This window comes from Lynx rufus, unplaced genomic scaffold, assembly GCF_022079265.1.
Source record: "Lynx rufus isolate CCGP_SWC_20201006 ecotype Redwood Valley unplaced genomic scaffold, mLynRuf1.p SCAF_1, whole genome shotgun sequence".
In the NCBI taxonomy this organism is placed as follows: Eukaryota; Metazoa; Chordata; class Mammalia; order Carnivora; family Felidae; genus Lynx; species Lynx rufus.
In genome coordinates this window covers 192,717,748-192,743,997 of record NW_025814823.1, presented here as the reverse complement: position 1 = coordinate 192,743,997, position 26,250 = coordinate 192,717,748, and the positions used below count along the sequence as shown (strand labels likewise).

The 26,250-nt window shown below is 45.8% G+C and overlaps 1 protein-coding gene across 2 annotated transcripts; it reads right to left on the bottom strand.

Moving 5' to 3' along the window:
* Positions 1-337: 337 nt before the first annotated feature.
* Positions 338-26,250, bottom strand: FAXDC2 (fatty acid hydroxylase domain containing 2). Of its 2 annotated transcripts, none has more exons than XM_047092107.1 (9): positions 26,146-26,250; positions 14,336-14,380; positions 11,131-11,222; positions 10,912-11,015; positions 7,454-7,575; positions 2,749-2,954; positions 2,160-2,265; positions 1,603-1,769; positions 338-672 (listed from the first exon to the last, which is right to left on the bottom strand). In XM_047092107.1, exons 2-9 carry the CDS (start codon positions 14,378-14,380, stop codon positions 516-518), a joined length of 999 nt encoding a protein of 332 aa, XP_046948063.1. In that variant the 5' UTR covers positions 26,146-26,250; the 3' UTR covers positions 338-515. The 2 variants fall into 2 exon arrangements, with proteins under 2 accessions (XP_046948063.1, XP_046948072.1); XM_047092116.1 differs by lacking the exon at positions 338-672 and adding an exon at positions 1,073-1,250.

The following is a 26,250-nucleotide window of genomic DNA, read 5'->3' as shown; positions in this document are numbered from 1 at the left end:
GAGCCCTAGTAAGGTGGTTTCTTCCTTCTCACTGGCCTCCATTCTGGGGAACTGTTCTTGTTTCTCCCCCTTAAGCCAACTCCTGGTCCTGTTGAGGGACAACAGAGGCTGTTGGGGGAGCCCTGGCCCCATCCTTGGCCCTACCTTTCTGGGAAGCTGTGCTTCCCCTTGCCACAGTGGTGCTGTCATTAGAAAATGCATGGCTGGGGCACCTGGGCGGCTCAGTCAGTTGAGCATCCAACTTCAGCTCAAGTCATGACCTCACCTTTCATGAGTTCAAGCCCCACGTGGGGCTCACTGCTGTCAGCACAGAGCCCACTTCGGATCCTCTGTCCCCCTCTGTGCCCCTCCCCTGCTCATGGCTCTCTCTCTCTCTCTCTCTCAAAAATAAACCTGTAAAATAAGACAGAAAGAAACTGCATGGCTGAAGGAGCGAGTTAGATACAATCAGCACACTTCGGGCCACCTTAGCAGTCCACTGAGGGGGACAGCCAAGGTGGCACTTGGGCCCTCTCTCAATCCATCTTCTTCGGGGGATCCGGGATGCTCTCAGACAGTGGAGTGAAGCCCAGCAGGAGTCTGTGTCTCTCGTAGGCCTTGGTCTGCTTAAACATGGTGTCAGTCCCATGGAGGTGGTCCAGCACCCCCAGCACCCCGTAGCACTGGTTGAACCTGTTGGAGAGAGGAAGGTGCTGGAGGTCGGTGCACTGACTGACTTTTCATTTGCGTCAGCCTCACCCACTTCTAGGCCCCCCTACCCCACAACCATTCCCAACCATGCTGACCACCTACATTGGAATATTCCAGGGAGTTGCACACATCCTGGGGCCACTCTGGACTGAAAATCTATGATCTGCCTTTGAAAAGCTCTCTATGTGAGTCCAATACTCATAAGTCAACCTGTGGCAGAGCTTGGCTTGTCCAGGTAGGTTCAGGGACCACCTCCATCAGAATCCCCTGGAACACTCACTAAAATGCAGATTTCCAAGTCCTCCCCCCTGACACACACACACACACACACACACACACACTTTGATTCAGCATATTTGGAGTGGAACCCGAAAACCTGCATTTTATCAAAGTATCTCAGGTGATTATGGTGCTGGAGGTTTGTTGACCACACTTGAAAAAGCCTGGAGGCTTTCAGAGAGCACGCAAGTCTCCTTGAACTGCATACAGGATTCTTATGCATACATGCATTGTTGTGACGGTGTCTGTAGCTTACGTTTGATATTCAAAGGGTCCAGGACCTAAGTAGAGGTTAAAAACACACAGCTGCTGGAAGACCCGGGGTCAGAAGGAAAAGAGCAAGGAGGTCTAGGTCCAGCATGGTCATTATTTTACCAACCTCCAGACCTCTCCCTTCACTAGCACCAGCACATTCCCCCCACCTCCAATGGAGCCCAACACGGGGTATGAATCCACAATCCTGAGATCAAGAGCTGAGCTGAGATCAAGAGTCAGACACTTAACCGACTGAGCCACCCAGCCGCACCTAGCACTGGCACATTTAAACTGAGACATCAGGGTCTCTACTAGAAGCCTCAGGGGTGAAGGTGAAGGCTATTGCCCAGGGACCCACAGTGGGGAAGGAGGCCTTACCTGAGATGGTGGTAGTCATGGAATTCAGGTGAAGGCAGGAAAGGTAGGTGGTAGCCACAGTGGGAAACAGTGGTGCAGATGAGGGCCAAGGAAAACCACACGGCAATGGAGGACAAGTGGGAGCCCATTAGGATGGGACCCAGTACCACTGGCAGCATGTTGGAGGCCTGTAAGGGTAGGGCTGTTTGAAGGTGGACCCAAGAGAGATGGAGGGGACCAGTTGTGTGTCTAATTTGCCCCAGGGTGTCACCCAGGGTGTCTACTTTGCCCCAGTCAAGACTTCCTTGACTCAGATCTGGAGAAGCTGAAAGAGTTGCAGAACGTTGATTTGCCCGCGTCATTTAGCTTTATAACTTTGGGACAAGTAATTAACTGTTTGAGATAAGTTATGTTGGGCATCTCACATAGCCTACCATAGGCCAGGCCAACAATAAATGGTAGCTGCTGAATGGGAAGAAGAGAGAAAGGGCCAATGTCTAATTCTCTGCAGGAGACCTTAGGGTAGGGGGTTGGGGCCCTCTGCCCTTTGCCTCTGGGGAGAGCAGAGCTCTACTGACCACATGCTCGATAGGGTGGGCGTACAAAGAGATCACGCCAATGGGAGCTGTCCACTCATGGTGTTTCTTATGGATTTTCTTGTACAATGTTGGGTGGTGAAGGAGCCTGGGAAAATAGTTAAGTTAATAATCTGCCAATCTCCCTTTTCCCTTTCCCACCAGGCCATGAGAAACCAAAGGTAGGAACTAGGAGTTCTACCTATCAAGCAAAGTTGCAAACACATTGGACTGGCACTCAGACCTGCCTTCGAGCTCTACCCCCACCTCTTATGCTGCATCATTTGGATTACTTTGCCTCTCCCTACCTCAGCTGCATCAGCCATGGTGGGGATGATGCCCACAAAGGATTCAAAAAGGAAATGAAAGTGCCCTGCTGCACACATGAATGCAGAAGGCTCTCTTCTGGACATTTCTCACTTGTTGCAACTTGTCAGTTGTGGCACAGAGATGTCACCATGTTAACTAATAAGCTTTTGAGGCCCAGTGGTGGTGGTCCTACATCTACAATTCTGAGGCCTCCATTTCCTCCCTTAAAAGTGAGCCCTAGGAGAGGGAGAAGCCAGCTGTGCTCCGGCAGGGCCCCGCTCACCGGTGTGAGTAGTAGAACAGGACTTCGTTAATCAGAGTGAAGATAGCCAGCTCCAGAAGGAACCAGTGGAAGGTGGGTAGCTCTTGGCGGCAGGGGTCTCCCCGCACCTTGATGATGGGATAGAGGAAGACCACCATGGGGACAGATATCATGCACTGGTTGAAGAGAACTGTGCGTATAGACTGGCGTAGTTTCATGGAGTCCACCTGCATCAGGGAAGGAAGGAGGGAGATGGACAAGAGTGTGAGAAGTAGGTCTTTCCCTTCTAGAAAGTAGGCTGTACTGTGACCCGCTCACAGGAGGCCCTCACTCAGGGTGGATGCTAGGCATGATGTTTGGCCATAGCTGGCAGCCCCTGACTGCTGCCGAAGGTCTGAGGTGGAACCATCTGGCAACACGCCTGCCCTTGGAAACTCCCTTCCCGGTAGCCGTCTCCTAGACCTGAGCCTGCGTTCTCCTCCCTGCAACTGTCACCGCTGTTCTCTGCATTTCTCTGGCCAGGCCCCACCTATTCCTGACAGGCACCTTAGGGCGCCTCTAGGGTGCTTGGAGAAGGCTGTCAGCTCTCAGGTTGATATCCTTATTCAGCCTCTGGGCCCCTCCTCATCCAGGAAGGCTTGATCAGAATGCAGAGATCAAGGTCCTCTGCCTCCTTATGTGGCCCAGCCCCCTAGACAAGGCCCAGAGTGAAGCATTTGTGCAAGAATCAGTAACCCCCTGACCCTTCCCTTCTTCAGAGCACTAGGGCTCCCAGGAATAGCCCCATGACCACAGGTCACTTCTCAGGTCCTGAGGAGCTAGTGTCAGATTGGTCATAAGGGATTTCTCCCTGAGTTCTCTTTGTGAGCTGGAGGGGTTCCAGCTGCAAGGTAAAGCTGGGTTCAGAGTTATCCTCAGTCTTCAGGCCTTCCTCTTCCTCTAACTTTTGCAGGCACTGCATATATTGACTGACTGGAATCCACTCTCTACGCTTTCAGTTCCATCCCATGGTGAAACCAGGTCTGGCCAGCCTGGTTTGAGAGCACCGTTAGACAAAGCCATATACCTCTTCTGGAAACCTCGACCAAGAGGAGTGTGTCACATCTGTTTACTCCTTCATTTATTTGACAGATACTTCTGAGCACCCTCTATGTCACAGGCAATGTCCCATGTGCTGGGAAGGAAGCAATAGTCAAAACAAAGATTGCTTTCTTCATTGAGTTTATATTCCTGGCACCAGTAATTTTAAATAGAATGGTCAGGGTAAGCTTTGTGGAGATGGTGAGGTTTGAACAAAGAGATGAGGAAGGTGAGGGAAACAGATACCTGGGGAAGAGAGTCTTCAGGCCAAGGGAACAGCTGGTGAAAAGGCTCTCAGGGACATTGCAGGTATACTTGACTGCAGAGGAGCGAGCGAGTGAGGTGGGGAGAAGTAGGAGGTGAGGCCAAAATGGTGGGGAGGAGCCAGAGCATATAGGGTCTTGTAGGTCATTGGGAAACTTTGATTTTTACTCCAAGGGAAATGGGGAGGGGGGGGGGCGGTCACTGTGAGAAGACAAGTGACAAGCTCTTAACAGGAATCCTCTGGCTGCTGTATTGGGAACAGACTGTAAAGGAGCAAGAATAGACACAGGGAGACCAATGACAGTTGCGGTAATATTGACAGAAGACAGTGATGGCTCAGACCAGGGTGGTGGCAGTGGAGGTAGTGAGAAGTGGTTGGATTCCGGAACTATTTTGGAAATAGAGCCAACACGGTTCCTGACAGATCGGATGTGGAGTATGAGGGAGAGAAAGTAGTTGAGGACCAACTAGAAATTGAGGCATTGCCATGAACTCAGACTGGGGAGGATGTGGGTAGCAGTCTTTGAGGGGTTGATCAGAAATTCTCTTGGGGACATGTTGGACTGGAGATGTCCGTTAGACATCCGCGTAGAGATGTCAAAGAGGCATTTGGCAACTTGAGCCTGGAATTCAGAAGAGAGTTCCGGGCTAGAGACAGAAATGTGTGAGCTGTCGGCATATAGATTGTATTTAAAGTCATGACACTGGAACAGATAAGTGAGGGTATGAAGACAGAGACAGGGAGCAAGGCCCAAGCCCTGGGACACTCAGCAGTAGGAGGCTGGGGTGGGGAGGGGTGGGGGGAAGAGGAACCAGAAGGGCTGGAAAAGCCAGGTATGAGAAGATATAATAAGGATATAACAGGCCCACTAGTTCTGATGAGATAAGCCCACCTGCCAAGAGCTATTTAGGCGAAACAGTGCCGTGGTGGGAAAGGCCCCACCAGAGGAGGTTCAAAGAAGACGCGAGATGATAAAGGTTTGTGGCTATTTAGGAGATACAGGCTGAAGGATTTAGGATGAAGTTTTGTAACGTCTGGAACTTACTTTCAGATGGTTAAGCTAAAAAGTATAGATGCATACATAGCTATATAATTTTACATAGAGATAAAGCAAATCCTGTAAAATATTTAGAATTGGTGGAGCTAGGCGGTGTGTAAATGAGTGATCATTGTACTGCTTTTTCAACTTCTGTGTCTATGCTTCCAGTTTTTCATGATTACAAAATGTCGGGGGGGAGGGAGGAAAGTGGATGGAGAGGAACTGGAAACTATACAGACAACTCTTTCAAAGAGCCTGGTTGCCAAGGAGAGCAGAAATAGGAGTGGTATTGAGTCTGGAGGATGGGGGCAAGGGGGTTTGCTTTGGTTGGATCTTAAGATGGGAAAAATTACAGCATGTTTAATAATCCAGAGGGAAAGAGCCTAGGAGAGGGAGGGGGAAAGGGAAGAGAAAGGAGAAATTTCCTGAGGTAAACAAGAGGTAATAGGGCATAGCACTTGGAGAGGGGAGGAAGGGGTTAGCAACGGAAGCAAAGAGAGTGCACCTGTTGTATCAGGTGGAAGGCGGAGCTGGAGTGGGGAAGTCTGTGGGATCTCTCTTCAACCTGCCCCTGTTTACTTAGCGGAGTAGGAAGTCGGGGATGTGAGGAGGGAGGAGGAGCTTCGAACTGGCTATCCAGGAGAGTAGAGAGCAAGCAGGGGCGGGGAGCTGTGCGCCTGAGGTGGCAGCACTGGACCTAGAGTCCGGTGAGACGACGCCCCGGCTCTGCTTCCTAGTGACGCTCTGCCCTTGAGCTAGTCACTGCACCTTTCTGCGCCTCGGCTTCTGCAAAATGCAACCTGCCCTTCCCTGTGTGCCTCTCCGATCACTGTAGACGGTTACAATGAATGTCGTCATGGTAGGTAATACTCTTGACAGCTGATGTGGCCTGGTGGTTAAGAGTACGAGTTGGGTCAGAGAGCTTGAGTGTGAATCGTCTACCCATGTCCCACCTCAGAGCCTGTTTGATCATCTGACCCATGAAGGCTATTACAGTACTTGGCCTTGAAGACCTAAGCCTGTAGCCAATGGTGCCTGGCAAGGAGACCGCCATGGTCTGACGGATGAAGGGCTCTCGACAGCCAAGCACTGGCTTTGATAGGCTCCGGTCCATGCCTGCCATGCTGGATCCGGGGGAGGCCCCCGGCTGGCTGGCAGCTATTGTGTCCAATGAGGGGGGGGTTGTAAGCCCGGCCAGCAGCCCTGGTTCAGGAAGGGGCTATTCCGAAAGCTTGGGTCCGGGGCACTTTTTTTCTGCTTTCTGGAGTGCTGGGCTGGGGCAGAATGCCCTGAATGCTGAGATGAGCCACCCAGGCACCTGGACAGCTAATTAAAAGATAATTGTCTTCTCCGGGAAAGGAGCCAGAATGTGTTTTGGGTGGAGACTGGACAAAGAAGCCAGGTTTAAGAATCAGCTCCCCACTGCACAAGAAAAGGCTCTTGGAGGTTGTCAAAGCACCAAGGGGGTGACTGGGCTCCGGGCACAGTGGGGCTCATTTCCCGTGGTGTGTAAGTCAAAGATGTGTGTACTGGCCTTCTCTCCCTTCCCGGGCCAGGGGTTCCTCATAAGCAGAGTCCAGGCCTTGTTCACTCTGGATCTGCTACGCACCAGCAGTTAAATGACTGGGGAGAAGGACCTGCTTAAAATCCAGCCACTGCCCACACATTCAGAACCCTCTATTCACAGTGGGCTAGCCACTGTCTCAGCAGCTGTGTCCCTCACTCATGACAGCTGTCATCCGCGCTTTCAGCCTCCAGCCACCGCCATCCCTGCTTCGGGTGGCCGAGGTGGGGGGCTGTCTAACACCTCTGCACTCAGCCCAGTGCCAAGCTGACCCCATCATTTTGGTTCCCCAAATGCTGACGGCAGTGCTGTGGGGGCAGTGCAGGCAGGCACAGAGCTGGGGCTGGGAATCAGGAGACTGGAACATTCGTCCTGCCTGGCTGGCTCTGAGAAGTGGGACAGATTACTTCCTCTCTCTAAGCTTCTCAGCTGGGGAAGCCTTGTGCACAATAACTTGGCTCACAGTGGCCATGCTCTCTCCTGGGCCTGCAATGAGACTTTTTTTTAAGTTTATTTATTTATTTTGAGAGAGAAAGAGAAGCGGGAAGGGCAGAGAGAGAAGGACAGAGAGAACCCCGAGCAGGCACCACACACGGTCAGCACAGAGCCCGATGTGGGGTTCGCACCCGTGAACCGCGAGATCATGACCTGAGCCGAAACCAAGAGTCAGACCCTTAACCGACTGAGCCACCCAAGCATCCCTGCAGTGAGAATTTTCAGTGTGGCTTCAGCTCTTGCTTTCTGTGCTTTGACCAAGACAAGCCACAGCAACACTCACTGGTTCATTCTGGCCAACTTGAATTCGGTAGCGGGAGATGAAGTTCGGTTTTCTGGCTGTGTCAGCCACCAGCAGAAGCCCGTTGAAGCTCCAGAAAAGCAGACCAGGTACTAGAATGGTAGCTAAGGTTGGGAAGTAGAAGGCAACAATCAGAACAATTAAGGTTCTCACAGCACATGTATTAACTGAACACGAGCTTGATGGTGACGAAGGCTGCATTGTAGATAGTCCCTTACCAGGGAGGTCTTGGAACTCCGGGCCATAGGGCCTACCTTTAGTCCTGGGGTGACCAACTAGCTGGGGGAACTCAGCCAGGTCACTTAAGGAGTGTCTCTATTGTCTTAGTTGTAAAATGGGGACAACAACCTTCTAGGTAGTTGAAGACAAAAAAAAGAAAAATACAAAAATTTGTTAAATATAAATAAAATTTATAATACATGTATAACCTATATAATACAATAATAAATAAACTACAAATAAATTTAGGTTGACATCTGGGAGTCTGTGCCCACTGAACCCTTTATGAATTTGAAGGAAGGTGGAAACAGAGGGAGCTCCTGCTGTGATTCAGTTCCCAATGAGCCACTGGACTAGGAGTCAGTTGGGAACCTAATCCCTATTAACTGAGCAGTGGGACTTCAGGAATCCAGTCTGCATTTCCCAAAGTGGAAAACTCATCTCTCAAGGCCCTTCTTGATTAAACAGCGTTCATACCTAAGTCTCTTGGAGAGTCATGGTCCAGACTAACGTGCCAACGGCTCTAAAAATCCCTGCAGTGGAGAAACCTATTTGAATTTGTTAAACTCAGCCTTTCCCAGTCTTTTTTTACCCTAGAACTTTTGTTTTCTCAGGCCACCTAAGAATAGGGTGGCCATGCATCCCTGTCTGCCCAGGATAGTTTCAGTTTACATCTAGCAGTCTAGCATAATTGTTAACAGTGCCTCATTTACTCTCACAGATGTCCCTATTTGGATGATAAATTGTATGGCCACCCCACCTATTCACATCCCACAGCACTGATGTTCTACAGGATACTTTCAAAAATGCTGATCAAGATTTAAAATTTAGATACGCGGGGCGCCTGGGTGGCGCAGTCGGTTAAGCGTCCGACTTCAGCCAGGTCACGATCTCGCGGTCCGTGAGTTCGAGCCCCACGTCAGGCTCCGGGCTGATGGCTCGGAGCCTGGAGCCTGTTTCCGATTCTGTGTCTCCCTCTCTCTCTGCCCCTCCCCCGTTCATGCTCTGTCTCTCTCTGTCCCAAAAATAAATAAACATTGAAAAAAAATTTAAAAAAAAATAAATAAATAAATAAATAAAATTTAGATACGGGTTTTTTTTTTTGGATCCACATCCCACTTTCCTGGCAAAGTCATTCCAAGTATCTCTGATATCCAACTGTGAACAAACACTTTGCCCCCCCTGTTGGCAGTTATTGGAGTGACAGTACAATGTTACCTAACTCTTGTGCTATTAATGCTGCCCATGGTTTGCTTCTTCCTTCTAAATATCCCAAGGGGCAAGGACATTTTACTTAACTCTATGCCTCTGTACCGCTCCTCCAGTACCCTTCTTGCTGCCACCAGAAACCCAGTGCCTGTGGCAGGTGGGATCTGAGAAATATTTGGCCAGCACTGTGGGGAAATATGATTAACACAGTGTCTTGGAGAGCAGTTTGACAGTATCAGAAGGTATTAAAAAAAAAAAAAGCGAGTGTAACAGAGACAGGAAAAAAGAAAAAAGGACACACGTATATCCATACACACATCCTTTACTGCATTAAAAAAAAAAATCGTAGTAGAACGCTTAAGGAGCCTGAATGTCCATTTATAGGGAATGGACTAAATAGAAGAGTATCTCTATACAATGGATTAGATGAGGCAGCTTAAGATAATAAGTCAGTCTATACTAACTGACATGGAAAGATGTCCACAATCTATTCAATGAAAAAAAAATGGTGTCTTAAAAGTTCAACCATATATCCAATATGTAAGACATTTATACTTATATATTAACTGTGGGTATTTCTTGGGTATGGGATTGGGTGAGTTTCATTTTCTTCATGCTTATTTGAATTGTCTGATTTTTATTTTTAACACTGAACATGTATTTACTTTTATTCTCAGAAATAACAAGCTTTCTTATTTTGGAAAAAAAATGTTAGGTCGGTAGTTGCCTGGTGGGCCATCCATCAGGGTGGCTGCCTGCTTGCGAATCCAAAAGCTCCTTGAGGGATATGGAATAAAAGCCCCAACAAGAGAAGATCTTGAACTTTCTTCCAGTTGTAACATTTAAAATTGCAAATACTTAACCTCCCTGGTATTTGCGTATCATTGGGGTGAAAGGTAGTTTTCCTATCACTGCAACAGAAATATATCAAATGTTTCACCACCACTTTCCCCATATACGTTTGCAATCTGCATTGTTCTTTTCTTTTTTTTTTTTTTTTTTAATTTTTTTTTTTCCAACGTTTATTTATTTTTGGGACAGAGAGAGACAGAGCATGAACGGGGGAGGGGCAGAGAGAGAGGGAGACACAGAATCGGAAACAGGCTCCAGGCTCTGAGCCATCAGCCCAGAGCCCGACGCGGGGCTCGAACTCCCGGACCGCGAGATCGTGACCTGGCTGAAGTCGGACGCTTAACCGACTGCGCCACCCAGGCGCCCCTGCATTGTTCTTTTCAATGACTGCATAAGATTGCATTGAACCTGTCATAGTTAATGTTTAGCCTGTTCTCAGAGTTCTCCTTCCAGCTGGAAAAAAATTGTCAGGGACGTTTTATTTGTACTTTTGCTTTGTGACAACTGGCACTTTTTTAAATCTCCCCTTCTGGACTATGACATAGCTTTTGAACTGACGGAAACATTTCATCTTAAATACCTCTATGTCCTCCATATAAGTTTGGCACAGACTAACAGTAATAAATATTATTTGAGTGAATGAATGCGTCATTGAGGACATTCACTATTGCAGACAATGCTGTTATAAATATCTATGTTGAAATGATACCTTTTCTTTGGCTTGTTGACCGCCATTCACACTGCCGGTAAATATTGATTAAGTGACCACATGCTGTCAAGCCCCAAGAGCTAGATTTCACTAGATACAAGGACATAGTCTCACAGGATATTGAGCAGCTCTCTGTGCTGTGGACCTGACATCCAGAAGCAGGATTATTACTCTAAACATGCATTCAGTTTTACACAAATCACTTCTTTTTTTATTTTTCTATTTTGGGAGGGGGAGATCTCAAGTTCTTTTCTTAGATGTCCTTAGGCATCCATTACAGATTGCCCACAAATTTAGCACTCTTTGGGATTAACACTGTCTTAAATTGTAAGTCTTCATTCCTTGGAATAAAGAGCTGAGAAATCTCAAAATAGAGAAGAAAACAACAGAAAAAGAATTAAGCTATAATCATGTACCCAAGCCCTAAGCACTGGTGGTCTGGGAACCTCACCTATAATGTAGAGGATCCACTCCTTCCCTTCGAATGTAGACAGGAGCCTCTCCCATTGGGCTTGCTGAAAACAGCCAGAAGCATCCCAAAATCTCTGAAGTTGCCTTGGGAGAAAAATCATTCAGGTTTCTGGGTGAAGCTCCTTACTCCATGCTCTGCCTCCAGACCAGCAGCACCCTGCCCCCAGCTCCGGAATTAAAGCTGGTTGTGTAGACTTACCCTGAGACCGAGTTTGAGAAGGCCACAAGCAAGAGAAGGCCAGAGCCCAGGATGAAAGCCGCCTTCTTCATGGAGCCCCAGATGCGTTCCTCCTAGAGGAGGACAAGAAAAGTGTGAGGCCCCAGAAAGCCTCCTACCGTCACGGCAGGAGTCACAGCCCACAGTAGTGAGCTGCTACCCAGTCCTGGCAGGAATGATGTGGGATCAGGATCTCCACCACGTCAGCGTGGTGCATCGGCTGACCTTTTCCCAGCCTCTACGGGAGGTTCTTCCTGAGCAAGAGCTCTCAGGCTGTATTTGGGTGTGTTTATAAAAATAACAACTCAAGGTTGGGGGAGGGAAGAGAACAAACCTGACCCCAGGGAAACTAGCGAACAGTTTTGTCACCCCGAGAGGGTCAGGTGAGCCTCCCGCAGTGGTAGGCTTTCATCACCAGTCCTTCTGTGGAACAGAAATGCCCATCACTTATCCGGTGGAATCACCCGGGAGCTTTTAAAAAATCCCGATGACCGGGTTCCTCTGCAAGCTGATTTCCTAAGAGTCTCCAGGGTGAGACCTGGGCTTCTATGTTTCTGAAAGCTCCCTAACTAATTCCGGTAGGCAGGCAAGGCTGAGTCAGCCATCACAGAAAGATCTGCAGTCTGTGATGAGGGCATAGGGACTTCACTGTGTTCATGGGCCAGGCCTCTTTCCCCATCCCCATCACCCTCTTGCTTGTGAAGAAAAGAACGAACACATGTTTTGACTTTTAATAAGGCCTCTGTTTCTGGTGAGATTAGCCTGGGATGCCAGTGGGACAGGATAATGAGAAGAACAGACCCTTGGCAATCACTGGTCCCTTACCTATGCTCCTCCAAAAGTCTAAAGCAGAGACAGATCATTGCAAGCTCGATGGCCAAACAAGGTGCCAGATTTGGAGAGGGAAAAATACTGGCTGTCAGGTGTGTCACCAATTTCCATTGTACCATGGACAGAAATTACAAACGTCCTTTACATGTTCTATTCTAGATCTAAGCCCAGATGGAGTCTGGTTATATTTCATGGGACAGAACTGGATGGTGGCCTACAGGTATGTGCCTGAAGCTTATCTGCAGTTTGTGACTTGTACCACGTACACAGGGTCAGGGGGGTGCTGTTGGGGGAAGCCGATCCCATAGGGACACTACATTTTATTTTATTTTTTATTTTTTATTTTAAAAAAAAATTTTTTTAACGTTCATTTATTTTTGAGACAGAGAGAGACAGAGCATGAACAGGGGAGGAGCAGAGAGACAGGGAGACACAGAATCTGAAACAGGCTCCAGGCTCTGAGCTGTCAGCACAGAGCCCGACGCGGGGCTCAAACTCACGGACCGTGAGATCATGACCTGAGCCGAAGTCGGACGCTTAACCGACCAAGCCACCCAGGCGCCCTGGGACACTACATTTTAATCCAGACTTTGGAGATCTGAAGGAGCAGCTTGTTTTGACTGACCCATTCACAGCAATCTGAACCTGCACTGGATTATTTATTCTCAGCGTACCCCATCCCACTTCTGATCAGAAGACCAAGAAGAAGTAAATCATTTTCCACGGCTGGTGAAAAGTTTTTGAAGCGCTGGTGCTCCTCAGGGTCTTGAACTCTGGAACTGAACTTTTCCCTCTCTCCTGGAGGGCTTGATGGGCAGGATCAATCAGAGGAACTTGTTCTTTTAAATAGGCCACTGAAAGGTCGCCCTCAAGCTTGCCAGACATTTAACTTGGACTTTGCCTTTATTCCTTTTTTAGTATTCAGAGGATCCTTTTCATGAACTTTTCCGGATTCACTAGGAATTTTTCATTTCAGTGTAATCAGATCAAGCTAAATGAAATTAAAAACCTCAATTTTAGGGTCACCTGGGTGGCTCAGTCAATTTAGCATCCGACTGGCTCAGGTCATGATCTCACAGTTCGTGGGTTCGAGCCCCGCGTCAGGCTCTGCACTGACAGCTCAGAGCCTGGAGCCTGCTTCAGATTCTGTGTCTCCTTCTCTCTCTGTCCCTTCCCCACTCCCACTCTGTCCCTGTCTCTCTCAAAAGATAAATAAACATTAAAAAAATTTTGGGTGGGAATGCAAACTGGTGCAGCCGCTCTGGAAAACAGTGTGGAGGTTCCTCAAAAAATTAAAAATAGATCTACCCTATGACCCAGCAACAGCATTGCTAGGAATTTACTAAGGGATACAAGAATGCTGATGCATAGGGGCACTTATACCCCAATGTTTACAGCAGCACTTTCAACAATAGCCAAATTATGGAAAGAGCCTAAATATCCATCAACTGACGAATGCACAAAGAAATTGTGGTTTATATACACAATGGAATACTACTTGGCAACGAGAAAGAATGAAATTCTGCGATTTGCAACAACGTGGATGGAACTGGAGGGTATTATGCTAAATGAAATAAGTCAGTCGGAGAAAAACAGATACCATATGTTTTCACTCTTATGTGGATCCTGAGAAACTTAACAGAAGACCATGGGGGAGGGGAAGGGAAAAAAAAGTTAGAGAGGGAGGGAGCCAAACCATAAGAGACTCTTAAAAACTGAGAATAAACTGAGTGTTGATGGGGGGATGGGTGATGGGCATTAAGGAGGGCACCTGTTAGGATGAGCACTGGGTGTTGTATGGAAACCAATTTGCCAATAAATTTCATATTAAAAAAAATAAAACCTTAACTTCATGATAGGCTTAGCCATTTTTTTTTTCAGTAGTTGTGGTGTTTTCTCTCTCTCTGGCAGCCCAAGGCAACAGAATAGAAACAGCCCAAAGGGCTCTGTAAAGTGCAGAAGTTAGCTGGGGTCGAGAGCCGCTTCCCAGTCCTACTTGCTAGCCCCCAGTGGGCCTCTCCTGTCTCTGGAGCAGTTACAGAAAGGGGTGGTTTCAAAGGCCTGAGGCACGGGACATTCTTAGGGGCCAAGAGGGAATGGGAGCACAGCTAGCGGGCTTTTGGGCCACTCTCATGCGGTCCTGCTCCCTCTCACAGGCAAAGGGGCTACGGTTACATGGCAGCCTGAAGTCCAAGGGTTTCTGCTCAGCTACTGAAATGAGCACCACCACCACCAATGTGTCAGCTACCCCTAAACCTTGGGGGAGACCTCAGATACGCAGCACCTGCAGATATGGAAAGAGTCACGGGCTGCGTTCTCCCCAGCTTGGGGAAGTGGAGGTGGTGCTGGCATTTACCTGTTTGGGCTTCTCCTGTCTCATACTTCCGGCTTCTCCCTCCATCTGGAATAAGAAAGCACCCCGTGAGTCATGATGTCATGTTCACGTGCAACCAAGCAAGTAGAGAATGAAGAAAGTCAAGGTGAATGGCTAGCCCTGATTTAAAAAAAGAAAATTAAGTTTATTTATTTTGAGAGAGAGAGAGAAAGAGAATCCCAAGCAGGCCCCACACTGTCAGTGCAGAGCCCAACATGGGGCTTCCTCCCACGAACCATGAGATCGTGGCCTGAGCCAAAATCAAGAGTCGGAAGCTTAACTGACTGAGCCACCCGGGTGCCCCACCAGACGTGATTTTTAATGCTGGTACTCATTAAAAGTCACCTGGGGAGTTAGAGAACCTCTGTCTGGGCTCCACCTCTGGAGACTGAGTTGATGTGGGCATAGGTAACATGAATCACAGAGAGCAGGCAATGGGGGACTCGATCTTCGTGGAACTAGCTTTCCAAGAGATGGGCTGTGACTAATCCTTCTTTTGAATAGTTTCACTCCCAGCCTCAGCACAACCCTGTCTCACTCAGAATAGATCTTTCCTCCACATCTCCACAGTATCCTAACTGCCAATGGCCCACAGCCCCAAGGAGCCAGGACTGAAGCCAGGACTCTGCCTGGCTGGCTGGGACAGCTTACACAACCTCCGGAAGTCAGGTTACCACACACGTGGGCTGCAGTTTTAATGCCGATGAAAATTGAAGCATTTTGCAAACTGTAATAATGACTCAACGTCTCCAGGACACTAGGTTTGCCAGGAGCATTCAGACCAGAAACCAACTGTGTATTTATCTATAGGAATTGTTAAGACAGCCAGTCTTGAAATCTGATACCTTCCTCAAGGTCATGTCAGAAATGTGTCTATCACTTATTAGTTTTATGATCGTGGTCAAGATGTCCTCTCTGGGCCTCAGTTTCCTTAACTGTGAAATGGGAATAAGAACAGGGTATCCCACTCATGTGATTTCTGCTGGGAAGCTGTAAGCGCCATGAGAACAGGCTCTCTGTGTAGCTTTCCATGGGCCTTTGCTGAGTAGGTACTTAGCATATGTAGCATGGATGAATCGAGCAGAGGGTCTGGTTCACTGGGCCAGTGTTTCCCTAGATGTATGTCAGGAACTCCTATGTCTGAGTCATCAGAGGTTTGCTGAAACCCAGATTTACCGGCTACACTCTAAAGCAGGGTCTCTTAGTGTGGAGCCTGGACACCTGCATTTTAGACTTGTTCCCGAGGTGATTCTTCTGAGGGACTTTGCTGCCAGCCCTGGCTAGGTATGCCATGTGCTATGAGTTGGTCAGGATAATGGTAGGAGAGTGAGATAAAAACTGGCAGCAATCACCTGAGGTGTATGGGGCACAGGCTGGCCCCGGAAAACATCTTCTCACCCACTCCTACTCCCATTCCCTCTTCTTGGCAGAAAACGGAAGCTGGAAGTTTTGACTGCTGCAGGACAGTACTTCCCTAAGTCTACCATCTGGGGGAGATATCACCAACATGATGAAATTCAACTCACGTTTAATCAACTAAGTAAGCACCATCCATTGGGTCCTGCTCTGAGCAAGGCCCCGCGGTGGTACTGAACTCTTTATATACTATGTTTTTTCTTATACATGCATACCTGTGACAAAGCTTTATTTACAAGTTCAGCACAGGAAGAGATCAACAACAACGATAAAAGTTATAACAATATACTGGAATAAAAGTTATGTGAATGTGAGTGATCTCTCTCTCCCTCTCTCTCTCATTCTTTCTCAAAATATCTAAGATCCTTCCGGACAGAAATCTTTTGTCCACGTTTATACTCCCCAGCATGGCAGCCGTGATCCAACTGCACCTGCCACAGACTTGCCTTTGCTCATGGTCACTACAGTTTGGTCTCAGGCAGCCACGGCATCAACGTTAGCCTTTATTCTCAAGAAATTGCTTGGTTTTCCTGATGGCTTGCGTCTTTGGTATGTGTTCTTGCAACTACTGTGTGCCCTTCTGAATGCATTTCCTAATCTTGGCCTTTTCCAGTATTATCTTGGCATTCTGATAGTGTTTTTGTGATGAACTTAAAGCGTTTCTCCATATGTGAAACAATGCCATGACTTCTCTGGGAACATGGCAGCCTGGACAGTGACTGGATTTGGCAGTCGGGGGTGGCTGGGGATTGCACTTGCCCTGAGTTGCCAGCCAGCTTGACTTTGTTGAGTGTCTCACCACCTGTTTTATTGTAAAGCTTTAATAATGACAAATGTGGTGCTAGCCTATCAGCAGGCAGACATATATAACAGGTTAGAAAGTCCAGAAACAGACCTAAATCTATATATGTGTATACACACATATATGGGAATTTAGTAGATGATAAAAAGAAGTCAATATAAATGGACTTTGAATTGAACAGATGCTGAACCTCCCCTATGATAAGAGAAGTGTGAACTGAAACTACGAGAGATTATTTCTCACCCATCAGCAGGGCAACAATCCAAAAGTTTGATCGCATGAGCTGCTAGTGAGGCTGAGGGGACTTTGAAACTGTATTTGTTCTCTGTGTGTCAACTATACTCAAAATAAAAAATGTCTTTATTGATATGTAATTCACATACCATACAATTTACCCATTGAAAGTGTACATTCATGTGGCTTTTAGTATATATTCACAGAGTGGGGCATTCACCACCAGGACTGATGTTAGAACATTTTCATCCCCACAGAAAAACCCTGCACCCTTCAGTCATCAATCTCCAGTCCCTCTCTCCTTCCACCCCCACCCCAGCCCTAGGCAACCATTAATCCACTTTCTGTCTCTATGGATTTGCCTATTCTGGGCATTTTTCCATAAATGGAATCATACACTATGTGGCCCTTTGTGACCGACTTCTTTTACTTGGCATGTTTTCAAGGTCCATCCAGGTGGTAGCATGTATCAGTATTTCATTTTTTTTTATTGCCAAGTAACATTCTATTACATGGAGAGATCGTATTTTGTTTACCCAATCATCTGTTGATGGACATTTGGGCTGTTGCCACTTCGTGGCTATTATGAATAATGCTGCTATAAACATTCAAGGACAAGCTATTGCATGGATGTATGTTTTTATTTCTCCCAGATATGTACCTAGGGGAAGAACTGCTGGATCATCTGGTGACTACATTTAACCTTTTTGGGACTACAAAGTGGTCGCACCACTTTACATTTCCAACAGCAACGTATGAGGGCTCTAATTTGTTTATGTCCTCACCAACACTGATTATGGTCCCTGCCAAATAGTGTCATAACTATGACTGTATTTGTCATCACTATTTCTAGCTGAAGAGCGTTACAGGGCACCTGGCTGGCTCAGTCAGTAGAGCTCGCAACTCTTGATCTCAGGGCTGTGAGTTGGAGCCCCATGTTGGGCGTAGAGATTACTGCATACGTACATACATACATAATACATACATAAGTAAGAGCATTACAGATCATCTGGTTCTGCCATGTGACGAGGGTGAAGAAACCTAGATAAAGGAGGCCAGGTGACTTCCCAGAGTTTGTAGAAGGCACAGCCAGGATCAGAGCCCGGCTTCCAATATCTCTAAGGATATTTTATTCTTTTGTGTTTGATTGTACTCAGTTTTATTATTCTGGATGCACGTTTACCAGCTATGTCCTTAGGAAATACTGCTTCCCTTTGACTCACACTTCTTATAGATTACTTAGGCTGGAGAAGGGAAGAGAGAACAGTGACCTACGAAGTGCCTTTAGGGGTTAAGGAATTAGGACAGCAGAAGGAGGTGAAATAAATGTAAGCCGCTTGCCATCTCCAGGAGATGACGTTACGCAGCAGGGATGCAGTTAGTTCAGAGGAAAGGTCTGTCGAGGAGAAAAACTAAGACATTGGATACCCAGTCAGTGAGACAGCCTCTGATATAAGAAAAGGCACAAGAGTGGGGCGCCTGGGTGGCTCAGTTGGATGAGCGTCTGACTTCGGCTCAGGTCATGATCTCATGGTTGAGAGTTAGAGCCCCGAGTCGGGCTCTGTGCTGACAGCTCAGAACCTGGAGCCTGCTTCGGATTCGGTGTCTCCCTCTCTATCTGCCCTTCCCCTGCTCATATTCTGTCTGGCTCTCTCTCTCAAAAATAAACAAACGCTGGGGCGCCTGGGTGGCGCAGTCGGTTAAGCGTCCGACTTCAGCCAGGTCACGATCTCGCGGTCCGGGAGTTCAAGCCCCGCGTCGGGCTGTGGGCTGATGGCTCAGAGCCTGGAGCCTGTTTCCGATTCTGTGTCTCCCTCTCTCTCTCTGCCCCTCCCCCATTCATGCTCTGTCTCTCTCTGTCCCAAAAATAAATAAACGTTGAAAAAAAATAAATAAATAAATAAAAAATAAACAAACGCTAAAAAAAATCCCAATAGCCAAATTATGGAGAGAGCCCAAATGTCCATCAACTGATGAATGGATTAAGAAGTATATGTATACACATGTATACATGTATACACATATATATACATACATATATACATATGTATATATATGTATACATACATATATGTATACATATGTATATATATACATGTATACACACACATATATATAATGGAATACTACTTGACAATGAAAAAGAATGAAATCTTGCCATTCGCAACATGGATGGAGCTGGAGGGTATTCTGCTAAGCGAAATAAATCAGTCAGAGAAAGATTATGGTTTCACTCACATGTGGAATCTGAGAAAGTTAATGGATGAACATAGGAGAAGGGAAGGAAAAATAAGATAAAAACAGAGTCAGAGGCAAACCATAAGAGATCTTAAATACAGAGATCTTAAATACAGAGAGAACTGAGGGTTGATGGGGGTGGGTGGGTGGAGGACTGGGTTAAATGGGTGATGGGTATCAAGGAGAGCACGTTTTGTAATGAGCACTGGGTGTCCTACGTAAGAGATGAATCACTGGGTTCTACACCTGAAGCCAAGACTACATTGTATGTTAATTAACTGAGAAAAAAAAAGAAGGATTCTGTTGACCTCTCCCTTCGATAACAAGTTTTCTCACTTGTCCTGAGCAATTCCTGTTGGCCCGATCCACATCCTCAATGTGGATAAGGGCCCATTCCAAGAAGCCACCCTCTCCCCAGTGATAAGATTCTTTGACGATCCAGGGTTATTTTTAATCTGGCAGTTTGCTGCCTGGAGTTCTGAAAAGCACAGATCTCTCAGCACGAGGAAGGAAGTGGTGCTAATACCATTTTGGGGCTAAGCCTGTCAAGTGCCTTAATGATAAGGAACCAAATGTCAAAGGAAGCACCTCAAGCTGAGAAAGACTTGGGGATCTAAATGTCTGCAAACCGTTTGCAGACAGGTAGAACCTTCCTATCACCATGAATCTCCCTCTTCAGTTCTTGTGACAAAATGGGAAAGGTTCCATTGACCCTGTTGAGATAACCATCCCTTTGGGGAAAGAAATGGAGGGACTGGGGTTTGTCTGTTAAGCTTTCAAAACTAACATACCAGGGGAACTTTGCTTACAAGTAAGAGTCTCACCATTATCTTTTCCAAGAGCTTGCAAAGCTAATTTGATCTTTAGAAGCTCATCCATTCCTTTCAGGAATTTTTATGAAGAACTTATTTTGTGCAAGGAACCCTGGACATGTAAAGATAAATGAGAAACTTTCAGTTTAGATACATAAACCCATCATTCCAAAGTCCATATGGAAAATACTGGGCTAGAGGTCTGGACCTGAACTGAGTAGATCAGGAGATCTGACACACCTAAGAAATCTTAAGAGGAGGACAATGCCAAGGTTTTCTCTGTGCTCTTAGACATATGGTCTCCAACCTCAAAACTGAATCTTTTCCTCCTATATTTCATTTTAGCTTATCCAAGGGATGCTGGGTTTTAGTCAAATCATACTTAAAAAAAAATCAAGATAAATGTCACAAAAATAGACACAAAGATCAATGGAACAGAACAGAAAACTCAGAAATGAACCCACAGTTATACGTGGGTAATTAATCTTCAACAAAGCAGGAAAGAATATGCAATGGGAAAAAGACTGTCTCTCCAACAAATGGTGTTGGGAAAACTGGACAGCAACATGCAGAAGAATGAAACCGAACCGTTCTCTTTCACCATACACAAACATAAGCTTAAAATGGATTAAAGACCTAAGTGTGAGACCTGAAACCATGAAATTACTGCCTTTGCTTTCCTTGAAGAAAGTAATTTCTCAGGCATTGGCTACAGCAACTTTTTTCTAGATAGGCCTCCTGAGGCCAGGGAAACAAACACAAAAATAATTACTGGGACTACATCAAAATAAAAAGCTTTTGCACAGTGAAGCAAACAACCAAACTAAAAGGCAATGTATGGAATGGGAGAAGATATTTGCAACCGACATGTCTGATAAAGGGTTAGTATCCAAAAAATATAAAGAACTTCTAAAACTCAGTAGCCAAAAAATTAATGATCCAATTAAAAATGGGCAGAAGACATCAGCAGACACTTCTCCAAAGGCATACAGGTGGCCAACAGACACATGAAAAGATCCTCAACATCACTGATCAGCAGGGAAGTGCAAATCAAAACTACAAGGAAATAGCACCTCACACCTGTCAGAATGGCTAAAATCAATAACACAAGAAACAACAGGTGTTGGCGAGGATGTGGTGAAAGGGGAACCCTCACGCGTTGTTGGTGGGAACACAAACTGGTGCAGCCATTGTAGAAAACAGTATGGAGGTTCCTCAAAAAGTTAAAAATAGAACTACCCTATGATCCACCAATTGTACTACTAGGTATTTACCCAAAGAATACAAAAACACTAATTCAAAGGGATACATGCACCCCTATGTTTATAGCAGCATTATTTACAATAGCTAAATTATAGAAACAGGCCAAGTATCTGTTGATTGATGAATGGATAAAGAAGGTGTGAGAGGTGCCTGGGTGGCTCAGTTGGTTAAGTGTCCGACTTTGGCTCGGGTCATGATCTCACGGTTGGTGAATTCAAGCCCCACATTGGGCTCTGTGCTGACAGCTCAGAGCCTGGAGCTTGCTTCGGATTCCGTGTCTCCCTCTCTCTCTGCCCCTCCCCCACTCACGCTCTCTCTCTCTCTCTCTCTCTCTCTCTCACACACACACACACACTCAGAAATAAATAAAACATTAAAAAATTAATTTAAAAAAGATCTCTCTCTCTCTCTCTCTCTCTCACACACACACACACACACACACACACTGGAATATTATTCAGCCATAAAAAAGAATGAAATCTTGCCATTTACAATAACATGGATGGAGCTAGAGAATTTTATGCTAAGTGAAATAAGTCAGAAAAGGACAAATAGCACATATTTTCACCTATATGTGGAATTTAAAAAACAAAACAAGTGAGCAAAAGGGAAAAAAAAGAGGGGGGGGGAGCAAACCAAGAAACAGACTCTTAACTATAGAGAACAAACTGCTGGTTGCCAGAGGGGAGATGGTCAGGAGATGGGGGAGACAGATGATGGGGACTGAGGAGGGCACTTGTGATGAGCACATGGAAGTTTTGAATCACTATATAGTACACCTGACGCTAATGTTACACTGTATATTAATTAACTGGAATTTAAATAAAAACTTAAAAAAATCAAAATAGATGTATGAATCTACCACATGGATATCAAAACTGCCATTGGAAATATTCCCCACTCCATTATTTAGTTCTCCGAAAGAAGCAACATACTTCGTATGAGGATACAGATGATAAATTCCTACAAAGACATTAATGTACAGTTTTCCTCTTTGAAAGCAATGGTAAGTTTTTTTTTTGTAAAATGCAAACAAATTTTAGGCAATCCATTTTGGTCCCCTGATCCCTGCCTTTTTGCTTTGACTGCCAGTAAGCTCAGAGTTAAATTTAATATTCAATTGCACTTTGGGGTATTTTTTTCTATTATATAATCCTGTATAAAAATGATGTATGTACAAAGATGTTCCGTGTAACAGTTTATAATGGCTAAAGATTAGAAACAAGTTAAATATCCATCAGTAGTGATTGGTGAAATAAACTATATAGAACGTCCAGTAGTGAAACATTTGTAGCCAGTAAACGATGTGTGGAACATATGCATGCGTGTGTGTGTGTGTGTGTGTGTGTGTGCTGTTAATGCAAGCACAGAATAATACACAGAATATTAGACTATTGCTGGAAGAATATCTAAGAAACCGGTTACAATCGTGGCTTCTGGTGAGGTGAACTGGGCAGCTTGGGGGGACAGGGGAGGAGGAAGGGTATCTGTTTGCTACGTGCCTTTTGAATTCTGTGCCACAAGTTATATTTTACCTATTCAGAAAATTACAGAACTGTCCAAAAGTTTTAAATAAATTCAATGCCCATTCGTAGGAAACATTGTATTGAAGCTTTGTAGGGTAATTAGCTCTCCCTGTAATTAGCTCTCCACTTCTCTAAATCAGATTAATTTCAATTTCTGAAAGGCTTTGAGAAGTCTTTGTTTCCCCTGAAAGTGTATGCCAATTTTTCCGTGTTCATTTTCCAGGAGAGGAAGATTCATAGCTTTCGTTAGATTATTAAAGGTGACTATGATAAAGAACTAGTGCCCTGTTTCTTCTTCTTCTCTCTCTGTCTCTGCCTCTTTTCTTTCTTTTTTTTTCTTTTTTCTTTTTTTTTTTTTTTTTTTTTTTTTTTTTTGCTAACAGCTTTACATGATCCCAAAGCAAAGCAATGGCAATAAAGCAGCTGGTTCTTTTCTCTACAGATCACAATGCAAAACAGTATGAAAGGTATTTATTGAATGCCTGGTGGCTTCTAATCAGTTTTTACTTATTTGCAACCATTCTGTTGTATATATCCCTTATTGGAAGCTATCTCAAATTCCTTTGAGATGGAGACTGGGTATAAAGTATAAATAAACAGAACCAGATATTAAAATTAAAAACAAAAACCAAGAGAGCCTAGGGTGACTGTTCAGTGAGACCTTGACCCTGGGAGGAGGCAGCCCTGCTTGATTCCAAAAGGCAGAGTGCTGATGCCCAATGTATCCATGTTATGGAAACTGAGTGTGGCTGGCCTGAGTGATTAGGGGCTGATATATAAGCGGGACCTGGGAACCCTCTGCTCCAGGTAAACCTTCTGGCCAAAGGAAAGGTGACTGCTTACCTTCTGATGGTGGGAAAGCTCTTTTTGGCTGCAGGAATCACAGCATTTAACTGTTGACCTCTGATTTCACTAGAAGCAATGAAACATTTCCCAGCAGGCCATTTGTTCTTTGGCTAGGCTACTATGCCCACATGCTATCTCCCAAGATATTTGTCTAGGTGGTTGACCCTTCTAAGCTACACAACCCCACATTCTGTTGACTATTTTATGCCAAAGCAGCTTGTCTTCTGTGTCTCTCTACACGCTAGCAGACATGTTTTCAGTTTTAAGTGGACACAGTCTGTCAGAAAGGTTCTAGGAGAGACCCCAAACATGGCAGGCCGATGTGTCTTCAACCAAAGACATTCCTTAACGTTGCTTGCCAATGGTCGTGCTCAAGCTAGAAATTCTGGCAAACAAAATCAACCACAATGATTACATATTTAATTCAATATCCTTCTACTTTAGAACAATGAATTGATTTCGCTTTAAAGGGAATTTGATATATATTGTGAGATTATCCAAATTAGATACTCTTAAAGTATGGTTCTTTTGAAAATAAGATGATTCTGACTAGGCAAGCTTCTTACTGCAGAATCTCCAGCCTAGGAAAGTGATAACAGTGAGGCTACAGCTGATGTTCATGACCTCCGAGAATCCGAGCAGAAGAATGGGAAAGGCAGAGATTGTTTAATTTTAAATTTTATCTGCTGCCTGATTCTTTCAGATTTTCTCTCAGATTCTAGGTCCCTGAATATTCTGCATGGTTGATGAGTGCTCCCATTTTCTAGGTATAAGATACAGCATCTTTATAGGACTGTGCACTGTTTGTAGATATTTTGTGAAATTGTTAGAATTATTTACTTTTAGAGGAGAAAAAAAGACAAACAAGACCTCATTGATCACCTAATCTACCCCTTCTATTTTGTAAGCCAAGAAGATAGGCCTCTGTAGCAGAACTGGCTTGTTTCAAACTCCACACAGTTTCTGGAAAAATCCAGGCTTCCTGAGACTTTGCCGGACACTGCATGTGTGTCTGGAATAACACAGATTCTCCTGTGTGAGTGGGAAATGACACTGGGAGAGGGCTACGGACAGGACTAGAACTAGCCCATTACTTCAGCGGGGCTGTTCGTATTCTTGGGAAAAGCTGAGCAGTCTGCCTCCAGGACTGAGGACGCTGACCGGAAATGTACTTACACAGCTTAAAGCCTCTGGTGAGGAAGATTCTAGGGAGCTGCTAAGAGCAATGTCTGTATGCAAGTGAGGATTTTCCAGATGAAAAGACATGCATTCAAGAAGATGAAATGCCTGAAGGAAAAGGTTAAGCTCCGAGCCAAAAAGACCGTGAATCTGGGTCATTCTACAAGTGTTCCTCTCACTGCTTTTGCTTGCTGCAGGGGACTTGCACCCCTTGAGTTAACTGTTTCCACTTGATTGCGTGCCTGTGACAATGAGCTTGCCTTTGTTTACTGTGAGATCAGCAGCACCAAACAGATACTCAGGAAGTATTTGTTGAATAAATGAAAGAAGGGGAATTGAATAAAAAGCATTGTTTTTTGCCCTCGTAAAGTGTCTAACATTTGCTATTAAATACATCAGCCCCTTTTCCTTGTCCTTGTCCTAAGTCCTTTCCTTTCTTAAAAAAAATTTTTTTAAGCTTATTTATTGAGAGAGAGAGAGAGAGCACTTGGGGAAGGGGCAGAGAGAGAGAAAGAAAATCCCAAGCAGGCTCCACACTGTCAGTGAGGAGTGGGGAACTCAGGAGCTGTGAGATCACGACCTGAGCCAAAATCAAGAGTTGGACACTTAACTGACTGAGGCACTCAGGCGCCCCAACATTTCCTTTTCTAAGGCCAGAGGCTGATGCTTGGAGCATTGCTGTTTTACCAAGCTGAATTGAATCTTGCTATCGCAACCAGAGAAATCTAGTTGGAATTGCACATAAAACTGAAGCAAACCACAGTCTATATCCTGTCTTGCTTGCCTGAAGCCCCAGAGGGCCTGCGTGAGCACCCTGAACACCAACCCCATCTACACACACTGGCTGCACCCTCTCGCCCAGTGAGCTTGGGAGAGTCCTTCCAGAGGCACTGCCTAGCTGCTAGTAATTCTGAAGCTGTTGATAAATTCTTACTTAGGACGTTGCAACAAGACAGCGTTGACGTGGCTGCCCACTCCCAGCTCACACACATTTCTTGGCGCTTTACAGTTTCAAGACATTTAAAATGGGCTGCGTGCCTTCCAGGTGATCCTGGCAGGTTCAAGAAGCAATTTGATGGCAGTTGTGGGAGCTGTGTGAGAAGCAATTTGATGGCAGACTTCCCGTTGGATTTTGCCCTTTCAAGTTCTGACTTGAGAGCTTCTCCTTTATTCACCTGGTTGTGAAGCCAAACCCAGTCCAATCTGACAGGCCTGCCTGTCAATTGCTAGAAAAACAAGACCACTGAGGAGGTGAATGGTACAAAGGCAGAGAATGCATACCTTAGCGGGAGGCTTGTAGGGACTCCGCCCTAAGAAAACGTCCCAGGACGTTGGTCGGAGGCAAACCTCACCTGTAGGGTAAGTGGAGAGGCCAGGGAGGCAGCAGAGGTGACCAGAACATTCTTTGCCTTTAAGTGAACTCCGATGCGTCCTGACCCTGGCAAACCGCTGCCCTCCCCAGCAGGTCCCACTCACCTGCGCAACGGGCCGATTCCCAGCTCCGCGGAGGTCACAGCTCAGGCTTTCCCTCTCTTGCCTTCAGCCCCTACCTAAGCGGCTGCTGGCTGTCACTGCACCGCC